This window comes from Bemisia tabaci, chromosome 2 (genome assembly GCF_918797505.1).
Source record: "Bemisia tabaci chromosome 2, PGI_BMITA_v3".
Lineage (NCBI taxonomy): Eukaryota > Metazoa > Arthropoda > Insecta > Hemiptera > Aleyrodidae > Bemisia > Bemisia tabaci.
The window spans coordinates 49,309,386-49,334,822 of record NC_092794.1 but is presented as its reverse complement, the minus strand read 5'-3'; the positions used below and the strand labels follow the sequence as shown (position 1 = coordinate 49,334,822).

At 39.4% G+C, this 25,437-nt stretch overlaps 1 protein-coding gene across 1 annotated transcript in view; it reads left to right on the top strand.

The window, feature by feature from the left end:
- The first annotated feature begins 1,773 nt into the window (after positions 1 to 1,773).
- The window catches only part of LOC109044190 (43 kDa receptor-associated protein of the synapse homolog), a 56,358-nt gene continuing 32,694 nt past the window's right edge, over positions 1,774 to 25,437 (top strand). The window contains exon 1 of the mRNA XM_019061764.2: positions 1,774 to 1,957. Coding sequence (XP_018917309.2) covers positions 1,954 to 1,957 — 4 coding nt within the window. The 5' untranslated portion in view covers positions 1,774 to 1,953. The remainder of the gene's footprint in view (positions 1,958 to 25,437) is intronic.

Below are 25,437 nucleotides of genomic sequence, written 5' to 3'. Positions count from 1 at the left end.
GGTCAATGGTATTTTGGAACACAGATTCTACTGCCAATTTTAACCAGGGAGTGCATGACACTCCGCAAGAAGCGTAGATTTTACCCCGTAATAGTGTAAGTTATTCCGTGAGAATTGATTCCTCAACTGTCGGATTTTGATTAGCTTTTTCATGAAATTTTTGAGTTTTTCACGAAATTTTACACACGAAGAACTATGTAGAAACTTGACAAAAAATCCGTGCCATTGCCCCCATTTCTGTTACAAGTTACCTAAGTTCCCGCGAATATTTTATGGCCATTTTGAAGTATAAAGCCTTCAGGGCGAGGAAGGTAAAAACCTGCGTTACAGGGAGAGGAGGGAATCCTGAATCGCTCGACGTAACGCCGAAATTGACCAATTTTCAAGACAAAAAATGGACACGAGGTGGTTTTGATCCAAACCTCATCACAAAATGCCAACAATATTGAGACCAAAGCATAGAGGAGTGTTCTACAAACATTTCGGGACAAAAAAATGTCAAACCAAACAAGAGTTTTCGTGTTTTGAAGTGGTCATTCAAAAAGTTCGAGGAGCAAACCTTCTAGTAATAGAGAACGTAAATAGATCGCGAGTATTTTTACGGGGGAAAATTCGTAAATTTTACACAATTTTTTGCAGCATTGCGCCATTTTTAAAGTGAAAAAAATCTAGATCCTAATTTTCTCCATGTAAAAACTGCTTATCTGTCAATCATGTGTAAAGTCATTGATACGCATTTTCTGTACGTGAAAACAAACAAAAAACGTACGTACGTTCTCTGTACGTTGAAAATACAATGGGCATACAATTTGAGGAGCCCCCCCCCCCCAAAATTTACTTGGTCCCCTTTCAGAAAATTTAAGAGACTTTGCCAGTTCCGCCTATGTTTCTACGAATGTGTGACTCTTTCTTTTTTGACCAGCAACCAAAAAGCACTTAGGTACATTGTCCATGTCTTTACCAAAATATTCATAATAATACGAAGAAAATTTCAGAAAAATCGCAGAATAGAGCGTACGGTCCTCTACAATCTAGAAGTTGCACAATCTCAGCAAAGTTTACTTAGATATGTGGTATTTAGTCGGAAAAATCCTTATTTAATCTCTGGCTTCAGAGCCCTTTTGTATTCAGAATTAAAAGAATACTTAAGCCTCGACATCGAACTAAAATTATACTCTAGAGAAATGATTTGTATCTGAGTTTCAGCCCTCCAAAGTTAAAAATTGATTTCGCTGATCGTAGGTAATTTGAATATTAATTCTCATGAACACTTAAGCAATTTGTATGAGATATGTACATGGTTTCTCTTTTGATAAAAGGGTCAAACTTGAGGGGTCGATTCTCTTGAATCGTAGGAACTTTTCTTCGTATTTTTTGAAGAAAAATTTCCAACGATGGACAGGGGCGTAGCTAGGAAATTTCTCTGGTGGGGGAGGGGGCATGGGACCATCACTCGTGGTGAAGAGAGCGGGGGGGTGAGGAATGGAGGATCCCGTTTTTCTGGGGGGGGGGGCACGAGATTTCTGGGGGGGGGGGGCAGGCCCTTCCCAGGACCCCCCTAGCTACGCCCATGACGATGGACTTTTTTTTAGACAATTCCTTGCATAGACACACCACTCAGTTTTTATTCTCTAACTTAATCTCATGTCCGCTGCCCGGCAGGACTCGACCCCAAGTGCGACGGGTCGGTGTGATGGGACACGATTCTGCGCCAGGGCCGGGCGCGCATCTCCCGCTCTCAGGGATGCTGATCGGTACCCGAAGTGGAGCTCATGTGCTCGTATTTTGGACCGTTTCAGTACCTCGGGCTCCCTCATATTTCGCGGACTGCTCCTGCGAGCGTCTGTCCCGCAACCCGCCTCGCAGCGCGTCTCTCCTCTCAACCCCGCGATCAGTGATCGGATTAAACCGCAATTAGCATGACTTGTGACTTGGATATCGCCACACAGTACTATGCGTAAGCTCCTTTAGTTCCCCCTTTTCATCTACCTCGTTTACCTGGTTTCTTTGTTTTACATAAGAACCCGAACGAGTTGTTTTTTTTTTTTTTTTTTTTTTTTTTTTTTTTTTTTATGTATTTATTTATTTATTTTTGGGCTACACGAGATGAATTGAACATTTTTCAAGGAGACAACTAGATCCGTGGATAACGGTTTACCATCTACCTCATTTACCTAGTTTCTTTGTTTTACATAATAACCCGAACAGGTTTTTTTTTATTTTTTTATTTTTTTTTTTTATTCATTTATTTTTGGGTCACACGAGATGAATTGAACATTGTTCAAGGAGACAACTAGATCCGTGGATAACGGTTCACCAACCAATAAACGAGCATAAGCAAAGTTTCCGTGCCTGAAGTCGAAAAATGCGTGCCTCAGATTGGGGCGTTCTTCACTCCTCCTATATTTTAAAATTACTACTGATCGACAGCTATTGCAATTTTTTGTACATTTCTTCCACTTAATTTGAAAAAAACGCATAAAATTGAAAGGAAACAGTTTTTCTTTAAGAAAATAAGATATGGAATTGAAGACTCTCAAACGTCGCAATTGAGATACCTTCGCAGTCTCCGCATTAGCCACCTATTTGGAATAGATTATGTTAGAATATGTTAATTATCTATGAGCGATGTCGTGTAAAATGCATAATTTTTTTACGTGAAAATGGTTTACGAAACATAATAACACATTCACTGAATACCCACGTGCGTATTTTTCACCCAGAAATGGTTTATTCATCATCGAATCGCGGAAATTTGTTTATTTATCACTTTTACATTCCACAGTGATAATTAATAATATCTACGAATCCAATCATCAATACTTTGTTTTTAATGCGCATTCGTAAAAAATAAAAACTGAGTTGTACACCTGTTCAAAAAATTGTCTAGAGGAGGCTTATCATCAGAATTGTTTTTCTTGAAAAGCAGGAAGAGTCTAGCACAGACCCAAAGCAAAAAATAGGACAACGAGAAAGTGAAAAGTTTCATCATATCATTAAGTTAAAGGGATCACAAGGCTGACCCCTTTGACACAGAGAGTGCATGTCCCTTTTACAAAGTGATAAAGTGTTCACGAGATATAATAGTTAAAGTACCTACAATAAACGAAATCAATTTGTCGTCTAGCGGCTGAAACTAAAAAAAAAAAAACAACCATTTTTCCTATGAGTATAAATTTGAGTTCGTTGTCAAGGCTTACAAGTAAGTCATCTTTTAATTTTCAACACATAGCAACTTCAGAGTCAGCGAGAAAATGAAGATCTTCCGACCAAACATCACATATCTAAATAAACTTTGCCAACATTGTGCAATTTCTGCATTGTAGAGAACTATGCGCTCCATTCTAAAATTTCACTAAAATTTTCTACGTATTATTATGAATATGTTGGTAAAGAAATGCACAATATAAGAGCTTTTTGGTTGCCGGTAAAAAAAGAGTCACACAACAATCGTAGTTGTTCACACGGGTACCTACATCGGCGGTGAAACTCCCAAACCACATATCTCATTCGCAGTGTCTCTAAATCTCCTCTCCTATTTTATTTTTCTGAGGAAGAATAAATCAACATCGTTTTGTGAGGCTTTCACAGAACTATTTCGCATAGAGCAGAAAAATCACGGCAGTTTTAGGAATTACCATTGAGTGGCAGTCAATTTTAAAACTGAAGTATACCAGGAAGTCTTCAACGACGCAAACCGAGATACCTGCGGGCTGATTATTGAAATTGATAGACAAAGCAATAGACAAAGAAGACAAAAAGGATTTGGAGGGATCCTTTTGGTAGAGGCGGGTGGTTGCAATGGACAAAGGAGGCAGGTAATAGACTAACTAACGGCAACCCACGAGAGACCCGACAGTTAGTCTATCATTTTCCCCCTTGGTCTATGAGAACCACCCATTTCAACCAATAGCATTGCTTTATACCCCCTATGTCTTCTTTGTCTATAGCTTTGTCTATCAATTTCAATAATCGGCCCGCTGGTTAGGGAGTTTTACCGTCGGTATGCTGTTCAGTTAGAAATATCCTCATATTGACGGTAAGACTGCAACATTGTTGCCAGATTGTAATGAAAATAAGCAGTTTTCCCTTTAAAGCTCTTGTAAAATATCCACATTTCATTGCATAACCTATCAACCTTGGACTGCAAAAACGCGTTATCTCGTTTGCGGTATTTCAAAACCTTCGCTCCCATTTTGTTTTATCAAAGAAGGACGAACCATCAATATCGCTGGATATATTTTTACAGAATCATCTCTACCTAGAGATGAAAAATCAGGGAAGTTTCAAGGATTGAAGCGGAATATTTTTTCATTTAATAAATAAAGGATGGTAGGCTCCTCGAATCGGAAGTCATAAGGCAACCTCAGCAAAAATGGAACTATTCGTAGCGAAGAGTGATTTCTCACAGACTTTCGAAGAAAAGAAATAAACGCGGAGAATGGAGGCGGGTGAAAATAAATGGACGAAGTTTACTAGGACAAAGATTGTTTCACCGCGAGCTCCGTTTCTGCAGATATTGCTCAGCCTCTCAAAGTTAAAAAGTTCTCGCAGGAAACTACATATTTCATGGAAGTAAGTGTCTTCGTTGATAATAACGAATAAAGCTCGGCTCAATGCGGGTCATCCATACGCTAAGAGGGAGCGCCAAAAAAGTATGCCTCATTCGTCTAATACTTCAGAAAAAAGAGTATAAAGGCAGGTAGCAATAACGACCAAATTCCCGAACTAGAGTTTAAAAAAAAAGGAAATGCTGTCAAATTGTCGCTTGTGTTTTATTTTCTTACGAGGAAACCAGCAACATAATGTTTTGTGTTTTAATTTTTTTACAATAAAACTAGCAACTTAATGATTTGAGACTTTCCGCGAATTTCCCCATGATTATAAAAAATACACTTACAACATTTAAAATTAGAATGTCGCTTGGTTTTCTTCCAAGAAAAAAATAGCACATGGAAGGAATTAACCAATATATTGCTCATCTGACCCATGGAAACGAATACGTTTAAAGATGCGATTATTCGAACTCTGGTGATGTTTTATGGCATAAGGCCGCTTTTGAAGGCGCTTCTAGAACTAGAGAATGGAACTACTCGCATGGCGATGAGCACTTTCGACCTCCTCTGCAGATTCTCTTTAGATAGCGTTGTTGAAAAAAAACAAGACTATTTGGATGAGAAATAAAAAACAAGCGGGAAAGTTCTAATACTGTCGTATTAGAAAAGCGCTCAGGTGTTAGTAAATGTATTTAGTGAAGAAAGGAAGTATAAACACCGTCGACTTGGCTGAGAAATGGAAATAAAACATCAGCTGATAGCAAACAAAGGTTACCAAGGAAACCGTAAACGCGTTTTTTCGTTTCTCGAAAATGATAGCCACCGTTGAGCTCATCAGGCGCGTTTTTTCCAGGCTTCATTTAAGTTCAACGATCAATTTCGATAAGAATTAGGTACTCTACAGCTAAGAAATTTTCTTATAGACAAACGATCGAAACTACCTGCGCATTACGTTAAAAGCATAAAATACAGTTTTCACAGCTTTATTTATTTTAAAAATGGACCCCCCAAAAAGCCTACACATCGATGAGCTGGTGCGCCATTTAAACGAATTAGCACTAGTATACTAGTACTCTAGAGGCAAGTCGAAATCAAAAAGCGCTGCCTATCGGCTGAGCGCTGAAAATCGTGAAAATTTTATCAAAAACTAGGGAACGGAAACACCACCTGGTCGTTATGCAGCCCAATCCTCAGAGGGAAGCGCTTTTTAAAAGCGGGCTTCTACGAGTTGATATAAATACATAGAGCAGGCTCATCTAAGGAGTAGGTATATCCTGTCGATAGCCACAAAAATCATGAGAATTGGCCTCGTCGATTATTAGAACAAACTGTGACAAAATGAAAATTTAAGAGGTCAGAGAGCTTATCGTAATTGGACCGCGTTAAACAGAAAGGAACCAAGCCACATCAGCTATTGCCAAATTTAATCGGGCAATTTAATTTTTAACATGAAAACGGTTGTGCGAATTTTTGTGCTAATTTCAGTGAATTTTCTCCATAATACAAGGCAAATTTCTTGAAATTTTCAAAGGAATTTGCACAATTTTGTTCTCTCTTGAATTTTTGTTCTCTTGTTAAAAAATGAAATTTCCCTGTTAAATTTGGCAATAGCTGATGTGGCTTGGTTCCTTTCTGTTTAACGCGGCCCAATTTTATTCAAAACTAATTATTAAATTTTTACATACCCGTAGTCGGTGGGAAAAATTCTGGTTCTTGGATTGCAGCACTATGCTGCCGTGCTAAGGAAAAACGCCGTATGAACATTCGAGAGTTGCCAAATTTCGCTTGATAAGACATGTATTTTTGACGATATATATTTATGCACATTTTTCTTTGCAATTTTCAGATATTTTAGATTAAATTGCGTACAAAATTGCCCGAAAACTCCGGAAAAAATATTTACAATTTTTCCGGTAAATTTGGTTTTTATCGAAGGAAACTTGGCAACGTCTGGAGGCTCATACGGCGTTATTCCTTAGCACGGTAGTATTGGAATGTGTCAGAGAGACTAGATTCGAGAAATGAGTTCTTGATCGGTAGAATAGAAACCCATAACGGTGATTATTAGATTCTACATTTAATATTTAAACTATGATTTAAAAGACGATACATTTTAATACTCTCAAAAAAGTGCAGTGGCAAGCTTTTCAACTTTTGTTCGTAGATTAAACAGCCAATCAACACTCGTTTGAGTTGCAGTTTTGCTACTTCAATTGTTTATCTTAAAAAATCCGCTCAGTTTTGTTTCTAATTCACGGCGCTCTGTTCATGTACCCAAGTTTGTTCTTCTTCACAAATCACTCCTAAAAGCTGAGGGCAAAGAAATAAGAGAAAGCAGAAAAATTTGCAGAGGGAGAACGACCTACGCTCCAGTTAAAAATTCCTGGGACGGGCAAAGCGGGTGGAAGGTCAGAGGTCACATTTTGCCCTCATTAATAGCTTTGCAAGCGTGCTGATGGTGTTTTCTCCGTTCTTTCAACCCAGCCGACACTCCGTTTAAGTTCTCAACGATTAATCAATGTGAGAATATCTTCATGACCCTCTTCTGTGTCAAACTTTTCAATACCTACGCGATGAAGATAATCCAGAGATTTGACAGGTTAGCAAAAAATTCCGACGGTCAGTTAATTGAAGAGGAGAGAAAAAGAACATGATTCTGAAGATTCAAAGGATTGGAGTCTTGGGTTTTAGCGCTTCAGTTATTTTTCTTTTGCGTTCCTTTTCAAAGGAAAAAGAAAGTTAAGGTATTCTGAAGTGCCCGTAAACACAGTGATGTTTCAAAGACTACATTTTTATCCGCATTCTTTGACTCAGGTTTTAGCGTTTCCTCTCTATCGTCCTTTCATTTTAAGACTTGATAAAACACTATGACCGCTATTGAGATTGCACAATCTTAAATGTGCACCCTGTAGTGGAGTGAGCTGGTGACCTTTTTTATTAGAATTTTGTCTGGTGTTGAAAAATGAAAATAAAACAAATCTAAACACCTTAGAATATTCGCAAAAATAGATGAAAATGTCTGTTTTGGCAGAGTCAGAGAGAATTTACACAATTTTAAGGCAGAATGCGTTTTTTCTTCTTTTTTTCTGTTTTCTTAAGAAAATAATAATAAAAACATATTAGAGGAAATCGGCCGACACATGATATGTTTCTGCTGATGGTCAAAGCCGCCCTTATGATATTTGATCATTTAACGTGTAAAACTGCACAAGTTGAAAGATACGACTATTCGAACTCCGGTGATGTTTTGTAGTATCAGGCTTTTTTTGAAGGCGCGCCTAAGGTGAGACGATGAAACTGCTCACATGGCAATGGTCTGTTTTAGCAGAGTGTTAATTTCAGTAATGAGTGTAACACATCGTAAGCCTTTAAATAGAAAAAAAATCCCATCACGCCATAAAATGGAATATTATTCACACCGATTCTAATCTTCATCCGTAGAGCTTACGGCGGGTAGTCTTTGAAAAGGTTAAATTGTACCTAGGTCAGTTGCGCTTGACGTAAAATTGTATTTTGATGACTAAAACTTATCGATATGCGAAAATCAATAAGATATTCATTCTCAAACCCCTTTTTCTTACGTTGAAGATTGTCCTTTGAAAGACACTGTCATTAAAGTCATTCACCATGGAAGAGGTGGAGCATGGAGCCTGACACGTGTTCCTAGACCTTGTGTTCATTGATGATGTGTGATTATGTTCATCGCCGTGATGTATGACGTCTATCAACGCGGTTCCCACAGTGGAATTGCTCCGCTGATATTGGAAAAATGAACTTGGCAATCGGAAGTAGCTTGCTCTTTTTTGCCAATTTAAAAGCTTCAACCGCGAGAGCATAATTCCATAACCGGCGTAACTGACCCATTCTCTGGTCTGCCTAATCCTGCAACATTTTATCCTACATTTTTTGCACCAAATCCTTTGAGCTATTTTTGGTATTACGCCGGCTGATGCTTAAGTCGGATTGATCCACCTCCCCCCCTTCACACTTCCCCTCTCCCGCACACTCATTCAAATCCCCAGTGAAACATGACACCTGCTTACTTCCCTCTTCGGGGCTGAACATAATTCTCAGGCATTCGCCTCCTACGCTCCATTTCCTTAATCCCTTCGCATCCCCAATTATTCTCCCATTATTTTTACACATACAAGTACCGGCACCCCTCTTCCAAGTGGAAAAGCACACTCTTTTTATTGATATGTTTCCGCAAGCCATAAGCGCAGTTCTCATCCCACTCAGAAATGGCTAAATTAAACCGATTATGAAACATTATAATAGCAGCATCATCTAGTAAATTACGATAACTCGTAGCCTGCGGACTGATTATGAAATTAATAGACAAAACGATAGACAAAGAAGACGACAAGAAAATAGAAGGGTCCTATTTGTGAAAGTGGGTGATTGCGATGGACGAGGAAGGTAAGTAATAGACTAACTAACGGTAACCCACGAGAGACCCGATAGTCAGTCCATCATTTTCCCTTTAGTGCATACTAACCACCCGTTTCAACCAAGAGGAGCTCCATTTTCCTTTTTATATTCTTCGTCTATAGCTTTATCTATAAAATTCAATGATAAGCCCACTAACTTCCGAAAGGAATGAATCTATGTCAGGCCTGATGCCTAATAATTGGACTACATTTTGCAATTAGGAACTATAAATTCTGAACCGGTTCAAGAACAACGTATGTGCCCTTAGTTTCCCTTTGTATATAAATGATTTTTCAGATGAGTCAGAACTTATAGGTCCACGTTGCAAAATGCAGTCCAATTGTCTTTGTTCTCTCTGATCGCGAAGGTCTTCGATCAGCGTTAATTTTCTCGATCGAATTTCATGCCAAAGGAAGCTTTAAACAAGTTTCTAGGCGTCCGAATTGTGAGCCTAAGTTTAAAACGTTCTCTTTGGCCTTCAGGCCCTTCGGACTTAGGGCGTGTGCAGGGATTGCGGCGCACCCGGACGCCAGCCTTTGGGGGGCGCCACGAAAGAAGAAGAGAGGGGAAAAAAGGGGGAAAAGGAAAAGGAAAAAATAGGGAAGAAAGGACAAGGGGAAAAAAGGAAAAGGAAACAAGGTTGGGCAGTGAAAGCAAGGAAGAAGGGGGGAAATGGAAGGAAAAAGGAAGCAAGAAAAGTGAAAAGAGAGTCCGCGAGAAAGGGGGGGGGGCATAAAAACCATAGACAAAATATAAGGAGAATTGCCGTCTAAAGGTAAATTTTCAGGACAAAAACTCCACCTGGTCCATAGACGGTCAGGCGCCCCTTGACCCTAAATTTGCGGCTGTACAGAAATACAAGAGTAGGCATGTAGTAAGGGGGCGCCATAAATCCATCGAACAGGAGCCGGCATAGCATTTTAGGTCACGTCCGCCATCTTGGATTTGAGAATTTTTAAACATAGTAAAAATTCGAGTTTCCGGTCGAAAAATACCCTCAGACACCGAGTTTCCAAAAAATCCATCAAACAGGAGCCGACATAGCATTTTAGGCCACGTCCGCCATCTTGGATTTGAGAATTTTCAAAAATCGACTAAAAATTCGAGTTTCCCGTCGAAAAGTACCCCTGATCCCGCAGTTTACAATGCTCTAACGAACAGAAACGGAGGCCAGAACCGGGGCTCATTTTAGGCCACACCCAACATTTTGGAGTTGAGAATTTTAAAAAATTGACTAAAAATTCGAGTTTTCCGTTGAAAAATACCGTGTGATACCGCGTTTCACAAGACTCGAACAAACAGAAACCGAGATAGCATTTTAGCCCACGTCCGCCATCTTGAATTTGAGAATTTTAAAAAATGGACTAAAAATTCGAGTTTCCCGTCGAAAAATACCACCTGACACCGAATTTCAGATAATCCATCGAACAGGGGCCGAGATAGCATTTTAAGCCATTTCGGATTTTCGAATTTTGAATTTTTTGAATTTTGACAGATTTTGATTTAAAATGCGGGATCCCCAAAATCTAAGCTCAGATTCGGATTCCTCGTAAAAAATCGATGCGATTTCATGTATCATATCCTGACACCGAATTTCAGGAAAATCCATCGAACAGGAGCCGAGATGGCATTTTAAGCCACGTCAGTCATTTCAGATTTTCGAATTTGGAAAATTTGACTTAAAACGCGTGATACCCAAAATCGAAGTTCAGATTCGGATTCCTCGTTAAAAATTGATACAATTCCATGTATCATACCCGAGCATAGCGTGAAGGAAAGAGACGTAACGTAGACATATACTGATTCAAGCATATGAATGCACATGACGTGGCAACATGGGTAGTGCTCAGTGGGTCAGCGGAGGAGGAAGAAGAAGAATTTATCGTGAGAAATTCCTCGGGACGAAACCAATTGCTTAGCGCCGGCCGGCGCCTCACCGTTCGGTTGCATCTCGGGCGACCGGCGCTGCGCGGCGGCGTAGTTCAAAGACAGAATCTATACGCGTCGTTAAACCTTTTTCCTTCACGCTATTTTAATATATGATACATGAAATCTCATCAATTTTTCACGAGAAATCCGAATCTAAGCTTAGATTTTGGATATTACGCGTTTTAATCTAGTTAAAATCGTAAGAGAATTTACAGAATTGTCCTTGAAAATTGATCACACATCAGTGTTTTTTTACGTCATTAAACCTCTTTCCTTCACGCTATTCTAAAATTTAATGCATGAAATCACATCAGTTTTTCACGAGGAATCCGAATCTGAGCTTAGATTTTGGATATTACGCGTTTTAATCTATTTAAAATCGTAGGAGAAATTACAGAATTGTCCTTGAAAATTGATCACGTACATTAGTGATTTTTTACCCCGTTTTTCTTCTACGTTCACGTAATGAAATTAGATCAGCAGTTGACTCATCGACTATTCTAGCCTAACCCCCCCCCCCCCCCAGGCCCGCCACAAGGGGGGGATACTGGGTCCTTGGTACCGGGGCCCGGGCCCTGGAGGGGCCCGTGACGCCGGTGACAAACCACTACGAATTCATGTGTAACCCTTGTCTCGTAGGGAAAAGTGAAAAAATTACCCTAAAAATTCCGCAAAAGGTGAATAAAGTTTCAAAAAACACGCTAGGGCACTATACAATTTTCTTACTTTTTAGAGATTTTCAAGATTTTGAGTATATGTAGAGTGATATTTTTAGTAACTGTGTTTCATTTTCTTCCGTTGTCGGATGCTAAGAGGCTCCTTTCTGGGCATCCTCGACTTCAATGGCTTAACTCCCTTGCCATAGACGTACGAAAGGGGAGTCCAGGGGGGCCCGGCTCCCCATAGAATTGAAAATTATCATCTGCCCCCTCAAAAAATTTATAGATGTTTTGAATGCAGCAATTTGAAAGTTTTTGGTGCTGAAAGTAAACAAAAGGCGTAATTATTCTGCAGAAATTGATGGAAAATCTCCATCATAAGAGCTTCATAATGCGTCCAAATAGATTTAAAATTTCAAAAATTTTCCGGGGGAGGCCCCCGGACACCCCCCCCCCCCTGTGCTAGGGGCCCGGGCCAGAAAATTGGTGCCAGGACCCGAGATGGGATGTGGCGGGCCTGCCCCCCCCCCCCCAGAATCGGTCTGAAGGGCGAACGATTTTATCAGATAAGATGTGCGGTCCTAGTTTCCGGGCAACTGCGGTTTGATGGAAGCTGCGATGACGAGTAACGGAAGATATGCGAAACTCGGACGGATATCAAGTGAGAAACCAGGTAGGGGAAAGGCTTTCTTCCCGAAAATTTAGTGCTCGGGCCAACTTACATGGTCACTGGAGCATTGTATAGCAGGTTGTGGGAAACTATTTTTTTGCAGCAACAACCAATTGGATCGCATTTTGCAAAAAAGAACTAAGAGCATTTCAATGTTGCTGGGATTGTGCAACTTAGGTACATTCTTTGCAACAGGTAAACTTTGCGACGGCAATTTTCGTCTTGAATTCATAGTTTATTGGGAGTAGAGGTGAAACTAGTTTAGATGATCGTTTATGTTTGCAAGGTTAGCCTCATTGCACGAAGGCGAACGTCTTAAGATAGTTTGAAATACAATCGGTGGTCGGTCTGATTATGTAATGAGATAGAGGGAGCGCGAAAGGTGTTCGTTTTGTTCTTGATTTTTTTTTAGCAAGGGGATGATTGACCCACGCACTCAATACGAAGATAATACTGTTTTTCACCTCTCTTTTTTTCTACTATCATAAATCATCAAGTGACAGCTGCGTTAAATTTTGAAAGAAACTCACCATCAGAGATAATGATACCGTTACATAATGCTCACCTAATGGGTTTTGGTTTTCGCTCATTAATTAATCACGATGCTTGATTGATCATCCCTGTCGAATAATGCACGGGGACGGGGGTTACGAGGGGGAGGAATTTCCACATCATCGAAGCAAAGCTACGCATTGATGAAACGACTGACCGCGGCATACACATAGAGTTTACGTCAGACCAGTTTAAACACCAAAGCGAGATAAAGGATCTGCCAATTTTTTTTACGTTCGAACACAAGAATCCATGCAGTGGATCTTCTGTATCACTCAGTGAGTGTTGGAGAATGTGTTTCGTTCGGGCTCTGGTTGTGGGAGGGTCTCAAAGAAACACCCCCCTCTTTTTATTCGTTATCTGAAAGTAAAATCTGAGTGAATTTTTTCAGGTTTTTTCCATTCTTGAATAGCAAAGAAATCCCTTTTGGAAAACGCCAAAAATGGGACCAGTTTGAAACGATACTTTCGGCGGACTCTGATGACGTGGCCAGCTGGGAGAAACGGCGTTTGGTGATTGGCTGATTTCAGCTTCAGGCATCGCCTAGCAACGTCAACTCGACTGTTGGCATTTAATTGGTCGGATTTTTATTTTTTTGGTTTTCCTCCCATGTTTGAAAATTTTGCATAGTTTCATCGCTTTCACCGTTTTTCGTACAGCAATTCAACGAGAAAACATGTATTAGGGTACTAACGAATATAAATGTCCGCGTTTATTACTTTGACTTACTTTTTTTTTGGTCAGATCATCCAAAAGGACTTGCTTGATCGACCAAACTGTTGGTTAAATCGACATCGACTGAAACCGTAGGTTACTCTCTGACATTGAAGGACGAGGAAAATATCCTGCTGAACTAATTCACTCTTTTTTCTCTCAATGCACTGGAAAAAAAAGTCGCTTGGATCTAGAGTCCAGAGTCTTGAAAACAATGACAAGAAAAAATACTCTTGATTCAATCGGAATTTAGCTTAAATCGAGAACCAATCCTCTTAATTTAAGCGGATTTCCTTTTGATTTAAGCAAAAATCCGATTGAATGAAGAGTATTTTTTTTTGTCATTGTTTTCAAGAGTCTGGACTCTATATCCAAGCGACTTTTTTTTCCAGTGTGCAGTGCTTCCATTTCCCAGAACTGGTACCGAATTTCGGAACTTCTAGGATTTTTCTGAATTTTTCTCGAAACATCTGAAAGTCTCAAAATGTTCCGGATCTTTTGAATTGTGAATGAATTTCTTACTTTGAATCTTACTTTGTGTTTTACTTCCCGTATCAAAACAGGAAGTCTATTACAATTTCTCACTGTGTTGGGATTCCTACCTCTATTGCTCTGGCGAAGATTCTCGGTGTCGTGTTATGAGACATACGTCATAAATACAAATTATCATTACGACGTACGACGTAGGTTAACACGACAAATATTTCACCCGAGGCCAGAAACCGGCTGAACGGCTGGAACCCCGAAAATGAAGCAAAGGGCAAACAACCGAGAGCCCTCTTGATAAAATTTATAGGATAATGAAGCGAGGAAGATGAGACAGAGACCGGGGGGGGGGGGTATAACTAGTTTTCCGACGGTGCATATGCCGGTATGAGGCAAAGCTCTCAACTAAAGTCATTAAAAGTTGGAGCAGGGGCTTGGGCGCGCGGCACTGGCGGAAACTCCAATCTGGCCCCTCACGAGCGCACGGTTAATTAAGCGAATTTTTCAGGCCTCGATAAGATTTTGCCGCGCAATTTGAGCCACTAATTTGTGTCGCGAGTTACGTTACCGAACGTGGCGGTGCGGCAAGCAACGTTACGTGCTCCGCGCTGAGGAAAATTGACGTGAGAGCATCCGAACCTTAGCCTGTAACCTGTAGCCAAATGGGCTACTGTTTGCAATAAGGAACTATTACTCAGACTCATTTTAGAAACAATGTTCGTGTCATTTGTTTCCTCGTGCAGATAGGTTCTTTCATGGATGAGCCAGAAATGGAGATGTTGCATGTGTGAGGGATTTGCGATTTGACCATTGATTCTTAGGTAAAAGCTCGCGAGAAACACGATGATGCCACTGGTTTTCCTCTGAAATCATCTCCCAAGCTCAAAAAAAGCTCTCAAAGTGAGGCCAAAATGGAGGGGATATCCCACCCTACCCTGAGAGTCCACCTCTACATTAAAACAAACTCTCCATGCAAAGATAGGGAGCAAATACATTAGCAGGGTTGCCGTGTTTTCAGTTTTGGAGTCCCCAAATAAAGTGGCAACCCTGCTAATATATTTGCTCCCTATCTTTGCATGGAGAGTTTGTTTTAATGTAGAGGTGGACTCTCAGGGTAGGGTGGGATATTCCCTTTATTTTGGCCTCACTTTGAGAGCTTTTTTTGAGCTTGGGAGATGATTTCAGAGAAAACCAGTGGCACCATCGTGTTTCTCGCGGACTTTTACATAAGTATCAATGGTCAAATCGCAGATCCCTCACACATGCAACATCTCCATTGCAGCTCCCTGTTTTAAAATGTAGTCCAAAGGGGCCCGTTTCATTCGAGAGATACCTACAGCCAATAGATCATTGGACAAGGTGAGAATTTAAGCATTTTGATATAATTTTCCTCCTCGAAATTTCCTGAAGAGACGATTCGCGCTTTGAAAATAACTGATGCCAACTACAAACCGACATAATTACGTTTATATATGAAGGATTGGTCAGGCAAAATTTGAATTTCCTGCTCATAAGAAAAACAAGAGTCCACTCGGATTGAATCGCGCACCATAATCTTTAAGCAGACTTCTCGGTATGGCCCTTCTGCAACTTTTGTTGTTTAAGGTGTGAACAACGTGCAACAGCTGAGCCGAGGCGCCGATATTGAGGTTGGCATATTTTCATACAGTTGGGAATATTACGGTGACGTTTGACGTGCGATTTAACTCTAGTAGATTGCGGTTTTTTTCATAAGCCGGAATTTTGTATTTATGCACCGAAAAAATTTGATCTGATAAAGTTAATTACTTAATTAGTTAAAAGATGATTTCGGTCAGGAGTTACTTTCAGTAATTTTCATTGTACAAATCGTGTTTTACGTAGAGTTTGATGAGAAAACACATATTATAATTTGCTTAAATTCGCACCTTGTTCACTCTTCAACACATACTGGGTTAGTTACGCTGGTCACAGGATTGCGTTTCAACGGTATACTTTTATAAGTAGATTCGCACAAATTAAGTAGTATAATTTGTCCAAACGCCTGATATCGATGTCCAATATGACCATATTAGCAATAAACTTCTCGTTCAGGGAAACTCTTTTTGGCTAAACCTTTTTACATTAATTGGACGGAGTTAAACAGAAAGGAACCAAGCCACATCGGGATCGAACTGAGAAAAAGAGGTTTAAAGTTTGGCTCCTGTATAAGACTCAATGTAAAAGATAAACTTCAAGTTCAATTTCTGCAAATTTGCTCCAACAAAAACTTTGAATTTTTGGCGATAGATAGTAGAGCAGTGGTTGAGTTCAAAACCACTCATAACTCAATTTTTTCCAAAATGTGGGTTGGTTCCTTTCTGCTTAACTCAGTCCAATTTTACTTCAATTTTACCTCCAGTGAATTTTACGTAAAATATCTAAAAAAAGGTTTCCTTCAATGCACATTTTAACAGTTTCTTAAAGATTTTTCCTTTTAAAATTCACGAGATTCCAAAAGTTTTTCCGACGGTCGTTGTTACTAAGAAGGAAGGGGGGGGGGGGTAATCCGGCAACATTAGGATGCTCATAGAGCGCTCTCCCTGGCGAAAACAGAGCGGGGAGCGACGAGGGGTTGTTCGCTACTTTGGGCTCAATGATTGCACAGAGGAGATCAGAGGAGATCGCGTGTGTTCATCGAGATCAAACAGAGATCAAATCACCCGGAAACCACTTCGTCTTCACCCTCACATCGGGACTCAATCAAAGGCGGCTTATCTAATGAGGCGGAGGAGGGGAGGGGAGGTGCCATAGCGTCTCTCTCGTCGTTGAAAGGGGGGGGGGGGGTGAGATGAGATGTTATATCAACAAGTTGAAAAGTAGCACCGAGATACTGTTGCAAAAATGATGAGTGAGAAGAGGCCAGAAAGAGTGTGAGAAAATCGAAACTCATTTCAGAGAGAGGAAGAGGAGTTAGAAGGGTGGAAAAAGTAGTCAAGAGGGTAGAGTACGAGTGCACGCCAAATAAGCTCATTTTGTGGCTGCAAAGTGGGCCACTAGACGAGGTCTCAACTAGAAAAATAGTGCATTTTCTTCGGAAACTCCAATCCAAAATTGCAAAATTGACGCAAACAATTTCATTTTTACGAGAATGTGTCGGAGCAATATGTGTACAAAATCTGGCTGATTTGTCTGATTAGTGAAATTTTCCATTCGAAATGCCCAAATGTATCCTTGTAAAGCAGAAGTTTACGAGAGGAAATTTGGCAACACAGAAATGCAGATACGTTCTCTCGTGAGGAAAACAATGAAGTGAGGGGCTTAGAAGACAAAGTGCATAGGTGCAGTTTTTGAAAAAAACGATTGAGATATCAATGCATTAACTAAAAATAGTTTTCAAATGTAGGTCATGTGTGAAAAATTCACCACTAAGATCCAATTTTTAAGTATCGAAAAGTGCGTTAGAACTTTCTCTCCGTCATAAACTCCATGGAATTTTAAAAAAAATTCAAACACGTATTTCTTGGAATAGCAAAAATTGTACTAATGTGCCTTACTTCCAAGCCACTCTAATACATTCTCTTAAAATTCCCACGCAAAAACGATTTTCACAACGGGAATTTCGGGATCGACTTAGGAGCGGGATATTAACAAATATTTTTAACATGCATCAAATGGAAGTTAATTTTACAAATGAGATAATTTGTATTTTTGCCACTTGAGCAATCAATGTTGTCTCTCAGCGCTCTTCGTCGTCCCCTCACGAAAGAACGTAACCACATCTCAATGTTGCCAAATTTCCCCCACAAATTGCATTTGTACCGGAGAATTTTGGGATTTTCAAACTGAAATTTTCATGCAAAAATCAGGGGAATTTTGGACTAATATTTCACATGTAATTCGCGCAAAAAATTGAATTGTTTGAGTCAATTTTGCAACCTTGGATGGATTTACGTTCCTCATTGTGGGAAACGACGTTTTGCTATGTTTAGGAGTTGGTTTCCAGATTAACCATTAAGCGATTCGTGACATTAATTGAGGAGAACGTAGCGTGGTAACTTGTGTAATGCCCATTCTGTGATTTCTCCTTGTGAAAACTTCAAGAGATAACAATTATAAATTGTTGGAAAATTTGTAGTTGAAATGAAGAAATTTTGCAACGTTGGAGCATTCGCACAGCGTATATTTGGCGTGTTGGATTACCGTGGGAATGTCTTTTGAGTCTCGCCGCGGAATTACTGCAACGTTCCTAAAAGTAAAGAAACCTGAAAGCATCACGTATACACTTGGCACGTTCGGTGCTGACGACCGAACTATTTTAAAGGACCGCACTATCGTTAGGTCAGCGCTCGTTAATTAAAAACTTGGACAAGATTCGGATGATTCCTTCCTTTAGAGAATACACCTTGAATTCTACCACGGTAAAAAATAACCCGGGGTATGATGCCTATTTTACTCGGATAAAATACACTTTACCGGAAAACGTGTGATTTTTTTCTTCTTAAAATTAGCGACGATTTTACTCTTACTTAAAAAATGTATGCCTACCAATTTCGACCTAAAGGATGTCTAACGTATTCCGGAAAAAAATATTACACCGCAAGAAACCAGAAATATTTTCATGCTTGAAAAGTGTTTTTCCTCAGCACGGCAGCGGGCTGATATATACCTGATTGAAATTGAAAGAAGAATAGCGATAGCAGTAAAGCGATAGAAAAAAAGGACGCCGGGAAAATAGAAGGATCCTATTGGTGGAAACCTATTGGGTGGTTAGAATGGACAAAAGAGGTAAATAAGTGACTAAGAAAACGGCAACTTACGAGAGACCCTATAGTTACTCTATAATTTTCCTGCTTATTCATAAACAATCGCTCATTTCAACCAAGAGTATTACTTAAATTTTCCCTTTGGTTCCCTTATCTATCGATTTGTCTACCGATTTCAATAATCATCTCGCACTATCGTTAAAAAATTTACGCAGTAAAAATTTGAAGCTCATTGTTCAACAGTCTCATGAACCGGTTACACGTGAGCGCGGAGCTCAGGATCAACTGCCTTCAAAGCGCCTTCAATTATTGTCATACTTCACGCATATCCGCAAGGTTTAAAATAGTTGTATCCACCGTTTCATATGTTTTCTATACGCTTTGAAAAGCCAGAGGGAGCATCTGAAGCCCAGCTAAAGCAGTTTCATTTGTATGCGACCATCTCGTTCCATCGTACACGTATGAAAAGTTTGAGTGTAGGTTTTGATGGTATCGGAGTCAAATATTTAACTTCGGTCGAGTTTCTTCATTAACTCTAGCGTCCCAACTCTGATGATGATTCAATGTATCGTGCCTGTGACCATTAATATTTTTCATCCGCGGGATAGCTGGGTGGCGATTGCGAAACTAAAATACCCGTGCCTCGCTTTACGGAGTTGACAAATATGGCATCACATAGGCGCTAAATTAATGTAGGCGTATAAAATGCGATCAATGTATATGAGATTTTATAAAGTTTCCTTTGCTTTTCAGAAAATAATCTCGAAAAGTCAAACGATTATGCGATTATTTCGAAAAGATGCCAGTTATGAAAAATTAACAGAACCAACCGGAGACTAACCGGAAAGGTTCACTTTTCCGTCAAAAACTCATAAAAAAAAAAAAAAAAAAAAAAAGAGCACCATTTCAAAATAGAGACTTGAATTTCAGTTTTTTTTTTTTTTTTTTTTTTTTTTTTTTTTTTTTTTTATTATGAGGATGAGGTAAAAACGGCGCTCGCCAAGATTTTATAAGTTTTCCTTTCCTCAGTTTCTCCAGTGATTTCGGATGTTTGGAAAATTGACGGTGAAACTCAAAACTGTGCATCTTGGTTCGCGACGACGCAGACTCCTATCATACTTAATTTATGAAAGGGAAAACTTCTCATCATCAACTCTTTAAAAAATGTGTTTTATCTCCTCCGTGCAAGGAAAATTCTGAGAAAACTCCAAGGAATGATGTTGATTTGTTCTCTTTCAGAAAATAAAATAGGTACGGAGATTTTAAAACACCGTGAGCGAGATACGAAGTCTGGGAATTGCACCGTCGAAGTGTGTTACTCTCGAAACGCCGAACCAATTATGTCTATCCTCACGTCTATCAATGAGTATATGTGTAACGTTGAGTTCTTTACGTAAACACTGGTGAAAGCCTCTGTATCGCATCTTCGTAGCGGTTGCCGTCAGGGTTTCAGTTACTTCGTCAATTTTCAACCCGTGCTCTGCCGTGCCAAGAAAGAACGCCGTATGAACCTTCAGGCGTTGCCAAATTTCCTCTGATAAAATACGAATTTCCTCGGAAAATTGTGAATATTTTTCTTCCAATTTTCAGATTATTTTGTTCACAATTTAAATCTAAAATATCTGAAAATTCCAAGGAAAAATATGCGTTAATTTCGTCAAAAATGCACGTTTTATCCGGGGAAATTTGGCAACTCTCGAATGTTCATACGGCGTTCTTCCTTAGCACGGCAGTGCTGGGGAAATTAATTAGCGAGTATAGGTGCTCCATTGTCTTGTCCCATTAGAAGCTCCCTGCAAGTGGATCCCTTCCTAACGAGGAAAGACGATACAGTAGCGTGGCGTGATTTGCGATATATTGATTGATCTGCCGTATAAACCCATAGAAAGGATCGATAAACAGGGTGTTTGCGACGAACACCTTAATGATCGATTGTTTACCATAGTTTCAAATGGGGAAAAATCGATAATCGATCATTCTCGCCTATCCACTGAAGACGAGCCACTATTGCCTCTCCTGACTCATCGGTAGACGATACTCAAAGTGTTTTTGCGGTCGCGATTGTCAAAGAGTACACTCTCTCGTCAAACTCCCTCAGTTCAAATGGAGCATCTAGTCAATATTGTCACAATATTGCCAACTTTTTCAGGAAGAATATCGTCTAATAGAATCGAGTTTGCGATAAGGGTTATCAGGCCGTATTAATAGTCGTCACTTGAATAACTCCTTTTCTTAGGAGGCCCCATAAGAGTAACACGGCGATTTATAGGAGGGTTTTAAGGTGATTCGATGGGCGCCATATTTTGTGTCTGAACGACATGCGATATATCGCATCAATTGGTTCCATTTTTTCAGCTATTCGTCATTTTTCTCAAATTTTGAGATCGCAATTCGGTTGTCAGGAGAAAAGCACTCACTTACCAATTTTAACAAAGAAGTTCAACGTAATAAAGGCGTGTTTTTTGTAGAGCGAAAATATCGCATTTGAGTATGCAGTTTCGATATCAGTATCGAATGCGATGTTTTCTCTCTAAAAAACACCACGCCTTTATTAAGTTGAATTTCTTTGTTAAAATTGCTTTAGTAGTAGTGAGTGCTTTAGTCTCCTGACAACAGAATTGCGATCTCAAAATTCGAGAAAAATGACGAGTAGCTAAAAAAATGTAACCAATTGATGCGATGTATCGCATGTCGTTCTGACACAAAATATGGCGTCCATCGAATCACCTTAAAAAATCCTTGACACGCATATTCTAAAACGGAAAATTTTTGCAATGCTCGAGTAAAGTTCAGAAGTGAGACTCTGGAAAGGGTGCTTCACCATAAGGGATTACGATGATTTAATGTTATTCAAAAAACTTCTAAAAAAATTATTTGTTTGTTTGCACGTTAATTATTTGGTGCGCACGTGTTTCACTCTAGCCCGTGGAGAATCATTAACGTGACACAAAACATTGTAAAAATTGCATCCATGATTTAGTAATTAAATACATTTTCAAGCAACACTTTTCAACGTCGCGGTAGTCCTTTCATTTTCACCGCTGCAATTAAATGCGCAGCGTCAATTCACCGACTCATTCACTAAAGTGCATCTGATGTTATAAAAAATTCAAGAATTGACATCCAATCACTAGCCAATCACAAGCCTATACAGAATGTTTACAGGCGCATGATACTAAGCTACGGTGTTCAGTAGAAAATGTCCAGTTATACATTTTCTTTTGTTCTTTTTTTCGATTTTATTTATTCTTACGATACTTGTTATTAACTTTATAATTTGCGTCGATGAATAAAGTCCCTTCATACAGCGCGGAGTTTATCGATTTAACGTCCTATTCAAACGTTAACAAAATTTTTGATTGTCATAAAGAAATTAACCTTGCAGCGAGGACTTTTTTTCTCAGTTTCATCATTCCACTCAATCCTCGCAGCCAACTGTGCAGAAAGTTAGTTCGAATGTGACATAGACATTCAAACCACTCTCCACTTTTTTGCACGAGTATCTTGTTCTCGTGTCTGAGACATTCTGCAAAATGAAATTTGAAGTCATGTTAAAAGTCGGATGTAAAGTCTCATCTTGTGAATAGCTTTAGAGAGGTAAAAAGTAATGGGACGGAAGAAAAATGGAGGTAGATGAAAAGCACTGCTCTCTCCTTTGAACCCATTTCCTTTCAACTCTCGAGGAAGCTATTTAGATACGTTTACTCATTAAAGATTTAAAATCTTAGTGAAAATACCATGTGGTTTCAAATGAAAACTATTTGTGACGCATAATTCATAGGAAAGGAGGGCGCTGAGTAGGAATTTTTGACTTCCCAGATTTCTCCGTCATTCTCCTCCCTCGTAGCAATAGCGATTCTTGAAAGTTGGCAATACTGATTTTCTTCCATTTAAATGTATGTAAAACAATCGATTCTTAATGAGGCAGCTAGCCTTTACTAGAATCGATATTTTTAATGGATTTGAATGGAAGAAAAACAATGTTGCCAATTTACGAAATCGCCATTGCCTCCTAGTGATAGGGAGTGGTAGTATTTTGTATTCATTGTCGCTCCTAAAATAGCTCTTCTCCTATAGGAGGCTAAGTACGGTTTACAATGTGCTTAAAAAAATCCCTCTAAATGCTATCATGGAAATGACAATTTTTACTAGCCCGAGTAAAATTCAGCAGTATTACGTTGGAAATGGACGCCTGAAAGGGATTACAATGATTTGCCGTTGCAATAAATGTAAAAATACGAGGGCAAAAAATTATATGATTTTGACAAACTTTAAGGTTCGTTCAAACTTACCCTTAAAATTTCAAAACTCGCAAATTAATTTCTATCTAATTTTGTATTTTTTGTAGAGGTAAATCTTCCGTAAATGCCAATTTCCAGAGTAATTCTGCTGAATTTGACCCCAAGGTTCGCAAAAGTTGATATTTTTATGATGCAAAGTTACGGAGTCCCTTTGAACCCTCCTTAATCACAATGTAAACCATGTGGGGCATAGGTACTAAGGAAACTAGCTGCTTAAGATACAACTATGAATGCGGCCCATAATGTTACTCCTTAGAATTTGATGAGAATGAATGGATGGAAAATTCTGAGTTTGCATCTGAGCCGGTGCTCAAGACAAACAGTGAGATCGCGATGATAGAAGCTAGTGAATGAGACGAGAGGCGCACATCACTCTGCCAGATACTTAATCTACATTACTGCATCGACTACATCCTCAAGGTTGGATTTCCTTCTCCTGGAGGATTTTCCAAGACTCTTCCCCTTTCGAGAGCTAATATCCGCGATAATCCCTATTGAATTTTTACACTCCTGTCTTCCCACGTGACCTATCCCTGGTAAAAATTGGCGATAGGAGCTGCGTTCCAAAATACCATAGGTTTTCTTATAGCCGACTGAAGAGGGCGATAGAAAATCATATAGCTGGCTGTAGAAAGTGGAAAAAATCATACGGCCGGGCTACACGAAGCGATAAAAAATTATACATGCAGCCGGGCTATAGTTCCTATCGCCGGGCTGTTGCTTTTTCGCCATCGGCTATAAAAGGCTATAAGAAATTGTGTAGAAATTATTGTGCTTTGTAAATCCTTAAGTTTGTGTGATATCACCTTAATATTTAAAAAACGCACATTATATTTTCCTTTACTACATATTTTTTTTCATCAATTAAAATGAGAATAATCCATACAGAGTGTGCACTGTGCAAACATTTCAAAGTCATGAGTTGAATAACGCTGACTCCGCGAGTTTAAATATTAGAGCCTAACACAAAGCGGAGCGGCGGTGCACTGGTGCCTACAAACCTAACAGGGATACTTCACGCATTGCGCAATGCGTGAAGTATCCCTGTTAGGTTTGTAGGCGCCAATGCGCGTTCAGCGCTGGCTGCCCGCCCGCCGTACTGAAGCAACTATTTCACACCAGAGGTATTGCACAGTATCATACGAAATTGAAGGCGCTCCAACATATTAGGAATGACAGGCATCCTTCAAAAGTACGGAGCTTTCCTCGCAAATTAAATCAAGATACTGCGGCCCAAAAAGAGAGCGGTAGTCCAAAAACTCACTAAGTCCTAGCATCCGGAATTAGTAGCGTTTAGCATACACTTTATCGCCAGGCTGTTGCGTAATCGCCATCGGCTATAAAAGGCTATAAGAAATTGTGTTGCCGGCTATAGAAGCATTTGGAAATCTTACAGCCGGCTGTAGGTCCATGGTATTTTGGAACACAGATTCTACTGCCAATTTTTACCAGGGATTGGCGACCATCTCGACAAATACCAGTGGATCACATATCAAGATTTTTTAATGCTATATTGTTAATTGCTAAATCTATGTGCAAGTGAGTAACCAATTTTAATGTTTTAACTTCACTGAAAAAAATTTATCTTGAAAAATTATTTTGACTTAAAGCATCGTTTCTTGTCAACACAACACATTAGAATTCATTTGTTGACACTAATAATAATTTTCTGAATTTTTTACCTTGACCTCTCGGCTGAGAACACGAGAATCCAGCATTGTTATTTAAACAATGATTTAAATAACGATATTCTTAAATACAGATGGTTAAAATGAACAAAACCACGCATTTTCGTTTTCGCATTTTCGCGACGTTGTCGACTTTCCATACTCTATTTCTTCCTAATTAGTCAACGTAACCTTTTGGAGCCTCCTTTATTTTTCTTCTATGATAGCAAAATATTGTTTATGAATTTCAAGCAATAAAGTTGGGTTTTTTTCGTTCGAAAAAGTATAATAGGAGCAAAAATTTGGAATCATCGCAATGGAGATACATGGTTTTGCACTTTGGACATCGATACGCACAAACTTCATCGGAGAGGATTACACTTGGGAATATTAATACAACACGGAGAAAAAAACCTCGTGCGTGGGACCCGAAGTTTAGGTCATATGGATCTCTGAAGTTTTCGGATTGAGCATCTGAACACTTTAGGTCTAGCTGTCGAGGTTCGGATCACACATCTAAAACTTCAGTTCTTACATCTGAAGTACTTATGTTTTCACATCCGAAAAACTTCGGTTCTCACATCCAAAAAACTTCGGTTCTCACATCTGAAGTACTTCAGATGTGAGAACCGAAGTTTTTCGGACGTGAGAACCGAAGTTTTTCGGATGTGAAAACCGAAGTACTTCAGGTGTAAGAACTGAAGTTTCAGATGTGTGATCCAAACCTCAGCAGCTGGACCTAAAGTGT